The sequence below is a fragment of the Primulina eburnea genome, chromosome 11, assembly GCF_022965805.1.
Source record: "Primulina eburnea isolate SZY01 chromosome 11, ASM2296580v1, whole genome shotgun sequence".
NCBI classification, from domain to species: domain Eukaryota; kingdom Viridiplantae; phylum Streptophyta; class Magnoliopsida; order Lamiales; family Gesneriaceae; genus Primulina; species Primulina eburnea.
In genome coordinates, this window is record NC_133111.1 from 38933796 (window position 1) to 38940043 (window position 6248).

Sequence of the window (6248 nt, forward strand, 5' to 3'; positions counted from 1 at the left end):
TTTTATGTGAGACCGTCTCACGAATCATAATCATGTGAGACGGTTCAACCCTACCCATATTCACAATAAAAAGTAATACTTTTAGCATAAAAAGTAATATTTTTTCATGGGTGACCCAAATAAGAGATCCGTCTCACAAATACGACCCGTGAGGCCGTCTCACACAAGTTTTTGCCTTATTATTTTAGGATCCAGTATTAATTCATTCAGATATAATATAGTATGTATGGGCATGAAATAACACTTGCAATATATATATATATTATACTATATTATTAAACTTGAGCATCTCGTATTAACTAACTTTTATATGTCAATATGGTTTGATTTTTTTTTTTTTACAGGTTTACACTATATAATATTTGTTAGCTAACTTTGGTGGCGTGAGTTTATTAGTAATTTTTGTACATCTCTCTATTTTTTCTGATTTTTTCGATTCTTTCTCTGACTTATCTCAAATTTATCTAAAATTTTAAACTATATAAGTAAATATTATTTTATTATTAATTTATAAGTATCACATCTTAATAAAATAATATATATTTTTTACACAAAAATTATCAAAAACAAAAAAAAATTAATATGAAACGTGATCACTGGTATTTAATAATACTAGAAAATAGGTAGTACTAACCAAGACAAATCGAAACAATACATATTTAATATAGCAGCACACCAGCGCAGACTAATTGATATAAATAATCATATAACATATATATAGATAGCATGCACAATATCTTGCTTTTGAGTATTTGGAGGATTGAATTTGATTGCTCTAATTATTCAATCTTCGGGCCTGCACGAATTGACTCCACATCCTTGACTCAATACTTATATTTTCTTTAAAAAGTGAATATATATTAATTATAATAAAATGATAAAACTCATATTTATCTGTTGTATGGAGGCTCTTGGCCGCCAATTAGGATTACACCCCCACACGCACACTATATATGTACACAGACATGTCTATATACATTTACTATCGAACTACGCTGTTGCATTCGGGTATCTTAGCTCACGTCTTCCATTTTTCTGGGTCGCGATTCATTCATAACCTCGGATTTGTCACATGTGAATGTATATTTTCTACTTACATTATATTCCGGTTGCATTTAGATTGAATCACTGAGTTCAGATATGGTATTTAAATCTATTAACATTATTTGAATGTGGACAATGTAGCTTTTAAATGCTTCCTCCATTATTTAAATTTGTTTGCTATTATTTTTATGAATATTAGAACTTCTTCGACATCTTCTTAGATCGAGTAAATGTATAATTTTCTTGTTAATTATCCTACATCGGTTGGATAAATAACATGTGAGTTGTATATATGCGCTTGGACAATCCTCCCCCGTGAGTTAGTTTTTGAGGTTGAGTTAGGTCCAAGTTCCAATCTTAATATGTGAAAGGAATTAAATTCCTTGATATATTTTCCGTTTTAATATCTTTAATATTTTGCCTTTCTAGACATGAGAAAATAATTATATGATCTCTTGTAGATTTGGAATATGATATGAGACTCATAATATCTTTAATATATGGAATCTCAATATCTTTAAGATATGAGATCTTTATTCCTTTAGGAGTTTTTTCCTAATAAAACTCTTGGGTGTGTTTTTTCTAATAGGTGAGAGACGTGCAAAGAGAATCAAGAGTGAGACGAAGAAGTTCGAAGAGTTTTCGAGAAAGAAGCCATCTCGTACTACTGTTTTGAGTGTTGCCGAGAAGTGCTTACATCCGATGACGACAACACCTAATCATTGTGTTGATTAGTGTGTTGATTTTTTGAAGACTTTTTACTTCTCGGTTGATGCATCTCTTGTATACTGGTGATACGGTTTGTTAGAGGTTTAGGATGCAATTTGTTACTCGCCTTTATAAGGGAGTTGTTTTATTCTTTCACTAGTATTGGTTTTTGTAAACTTACAAGTTTTTCTAGTGAATTATTTTGCCCTGAGGCACCGCACAAGTATTGTATACTTGTGCATAATTTATATCTTGTCCCTCGTATTATTATCATTATTCCAGCTACGTGTAGGTGTGTTAAAATTATAATTTTCGCTGCATGTTGTCGTGGGTGTTACAACACCTACGCACAACACCTATATTCTGAAACACACAACACTCACCCTCAACTCACACATACACTGTAGGAAACAGAACTTTCAATTGGTATCAGAGCTTCCACTTGACGCTACTAAGTGAGATCCTGTTTTGTTTTGTTTTTAGAGTGAAAAGGAATTATGGAAGGATCAACAAATACTGTTTTTAGGCCTCCCGTGTTGGATGGATCAAACTATGTTTTGTGGAAAGTAAAGATGAGGGTTTTTATTAAGTCCATTGAAAAAGAGCTTGGCAACGTGTACTTGATGGTTGGAGTCCACCAAAACTTGAGGATGCTGATGGAGACACACGGCTCAAACCTGAAAGTACATGGACTGTCGATGAAGTGCAAACTTCAAACTTTAATTCCAAGGCTCTCAATGCTATATTTTCATCTGTTGACACAAGGATGTTTAATTTAATCACCAATTGTGTATGCGCCAAAGATGCTTGGGAGATACTCCAGAAGCACTGTGAAGGATCCGCAAGTGTGCGTAAAACTAGGCTAAGGATGGTGACATCAAAGTTCGAAAGCTTGAGAATGGAGGACAAGGAGTCTATTCTTGAGTATGACTGCCGGTTGAGACAACTCGCAAATGAATCACATGGTCTAGGAGATCCCATACCAAATGAAAGATTGGTGAACAAGGTTCTAAGATCTCTTCCTGAGAGATTCAATGTCAAAGTTTGCGCTATTGAAGAATCTAAAGACACTTCAACGATCAACCTGGATGAACTAATGAGTTCCCTCAGAACTTTTGAGATGAATCTTGATTTACAAAGGAAGGATAAAGGGAAGACAATAGCCTTTGAAGCCTCAACCGAATCTTATGATGAAATCCTTCAAATATCTAAAGAGGTGGATAAGTCTGATTTAGGTGAAGAATCGATCTCTCTGTTTACTAAGAAATTTGGTGATTACTTGAAGACTATGAGAGAAAAGAAGAAAACTGGACAAAAATCTGAGTTGCCCAATAACACCACTTTTGCAAAAGCTCAAAAGTTTACTCCTATTAAAGGACAATTTCGACCAAAAAACGAATTGCAAATCCAATCAAATGTCAGAAATCTGGATTCAGTGCAATGTAGAGAGTGTTCGAGATATGGACAATATGCCAATGAGTGTGCCAATCGACTTCGAAAAAACAAAGGTATGACTGTCACTTTGAGTGATGAAGAATCTGATGACGACCAAGAATCAAATGAATCTGAAAAACACATATCGTTGTCTGCTGTGATCAAGGAGAAACGCTTAATGCAAATCAATCCTCTGGGTGTTGCCACAGGTGTTGCAATACCTGGTCGCAACATCTCTTCAAATTCTTTATGTTTTAATTCTACAATACTTGGTGAATCAAGTCAGTCTGAAACCCAAGAAGTAGATGATGATGAAATTACCCTGGAAAGTGTGCAGACAATGTATGAGGAATTGTATGAAGACTGGATGAAAAGGAAAAAAGTGAATACAATTCTCTCCAAAGAGAACACTGAGTTGAAGTCTCAAGTATCACGACTTGAAGTAATCTTGAGCAAGAAAGATCTGGAGTTATGCAAAGTCAAGGAGGAGCTTGAAAAAGCAACTCAAATTCTTGCTAAGCTTAATTCAAGTACATCTAAACTTGATTCACTTCTGATGAATGGAAAGAATGACAAAACTGGACTTGGTTATTCAAATAACCTGTTTGAAATTGGAGAATCATCCAATACTGAAAGAAAGCCAACTGTCTTTGTCAAGGAAAAGGCTGAAACTCTGAATGTTCCTACACATTGGTATAGGTGCTCCATCAAAGAGGCAATTATCTACCAAGAAGTCCAAGTCTAGGAAACGTCACTTCATCTGTCACTACTGTTTTAGACCTGGTCACATCAAACCCTACTGTTTTAAACTTAGAGATGATTACAAAAGATGGGAATCTAAACAGGTGTTGCCACAGGTGTTGTACAACACTCGGCGCAACACTGCCAACAGGAAACCATCGGTAAAAAAGGTTTGGGTACCCAAGGCTAGTATTCAATGTTCTGTTATCTATACTTCGTTAAAGACTAACATTGCAGGAATATGGTACTTTGACAGTGGCTGCTCACGCCACATGACAGGTTCTAAGGACCATTTGATAGACTATGTTGAACTTCGGAATGGTCATGTGACATATGTAGGAGGTGCAAAAGGAAAAATTGCTGGCAAAGGAACCTTGAATGTTGATGGACTGCCTAATCTACACAATGTGCTTTATGTCGAAGGGCTTAACTCAAACTTAATAAGCATAAGTCAACTTTGTGATGACGGTTTGCATGTTAAGTTTGATAAAGACAATTGTGAAGTGTTTGACAATGCTAATACTCGTATTTTGACAGGTACAAGGTCTGCTGATAATTGCTATCAACTTGGAGAAGACTTAGTATGCAATCATTCAAAGGTGAGCTGAATTAAACTTGTGGCATCAAAAATTGGGACATGCAAACTTCAAGACATTAAAGAATCTTGGTAAGTACGATGATGTGAGAGGTATGCCTAATTTATCCTCTGGAATTCCGTATGTTTGTGGTGCATGTCAAAAAGGTAAGCAAACACGTGTTCCCCATCAAGTGTTGCAACACTTTGGGACAACACGGTGTCTTGAACTCTTGCACATGGATCTTATGGGTCCAATGGAAGTGGAAAGCCTTGGAGGTAAGAAGTATTCATGTGTTTGTGTGGATGATTTCTCTCGCTTTACATGGGTAAGATTTTTTAGAGAAAAATCCGATACATTTGATAGTTTTTAAGAAATTACATGCTAAGATTACTAATCTACATAATCTGAGGGTTGGTAAGATAAGGACCGATCATGGTAAAGAATTTGAAAACTCACACTTTATATCATTCTGTGAAAAGAGAGGGATAACTCATGAATTTTCGGCCCTTAAGACTCCTCAACAAAATGGAATAGCCGAAAGGAAGAATAGGACACTGCAAGAAATGGCTAGGGTCATGCTAAGTTCAAAGAATATTTCAAAAAGATTTTGGGCCGAGGCCTTAAACACAGCATGTCATATTTCAAATCGTGTGTACTTAAGGAGTGGTTCTACTATGACATCCTATGAAATTATCATGGGAAAGAGGCCGAACCTGAAGTATTTTCATGTTTTGGGTGTGTATGTTATGTTTTGAATGATCGAGACCATCTTGCAAAGTTTGATTCTAAAAGTGACAAATGTTTATTCCTTGGTTATTCATCCAATAGTCGTGCATATCGCATGTACAATCTTAGAACAAGGACGACTATGGAATCTATTAACGTTGTTTTTGATGAGCTTGCAGATCTGACAGGAAAAACAATCGAGGATGATATTGATGGGCTGCTGAACGTAAGTGAGACACTGCCTAACACAGATGTTGCACCCGGTGTTGTAACACCTGAGACAACACCTGAACTGGCAGAATCAAATAAAGAGCCAGGAGAGTATACTGAAAATGATGATGGTGTAACCGATGAAGGGATTGACATTCCCATCAAGATTCAGAAAAATCATCCTTCATCCCAGATCATTGGAGAGATATTTGGAGGAATGCAAACTAGAAGAAAGGAGAAAATAGATTATCGAAAAATGATTGGTCTAGTATGCATGACGTCCGTCTACTCTCAGGTAAGCCATTCTTGTTTTGTTTCCCTAATTGAACCCAAAAATGTTAATGAAGCTTTAAAAGATGAATTCTGGGTCAATGCTATGCATGAGGAACTTGAACAATTTGTTAGGAATGATGTGTGGGATTTGGTACCTAGACCCGATAATGTGAATGTTATTGGAACCAAATGGATCTTTAAAAACAAAACTGATGAATCTGGAATTGTTGTGAGAAATAAAGCTAGGCTAGTGGCTCAAGGGTATACTCAAATTGAAGGGATTGATTTTGATGAGACATTTGCCCCTGTTGCTCGAATTGAATCAGTCCGACTGTTACTTGCTATTGCTTGTCACATGGACATAAAATTATATCAAATGGATGTGAAAAGTGCATTTTTGAATGGCATTTTGAAAGAAGAAGCGTATGTAAGCCAACCTAAAGGATTTGAAGATCCACACCACCCGAACCATGTCTACAAGTTGAAGAAGGCACTGTATGGGCTTAAACAAGGCTCCACGGGCATGGTATGGTA

General features: G+C 36.0%; 1 protein-coding gene across 1 annotated transcript; it reads left to right on the forward strand.

The window, feature by feature from the left end:
* The first annotated feature begins 2249 nt into the window (after positions 1-2249).
* Positions 2250-4509, forward strand: LOC140805616 (uncharacterized). Its single transcript, XM_073161876.1, has 4 exons — positions 2250-2435; positions 2483-3901; positions 4152-4334; positions 4465-4509. Exons 1-4 carry the CDS (start codon positions 2250-2252, stop codon positions 4507-4509), a joined length of 1833 nt encoding a protein of 610 aa, XP_073017977.1.
* The last annotated feature ends 1739 nt before the right edge of the window (positions 4510-6248 follow it).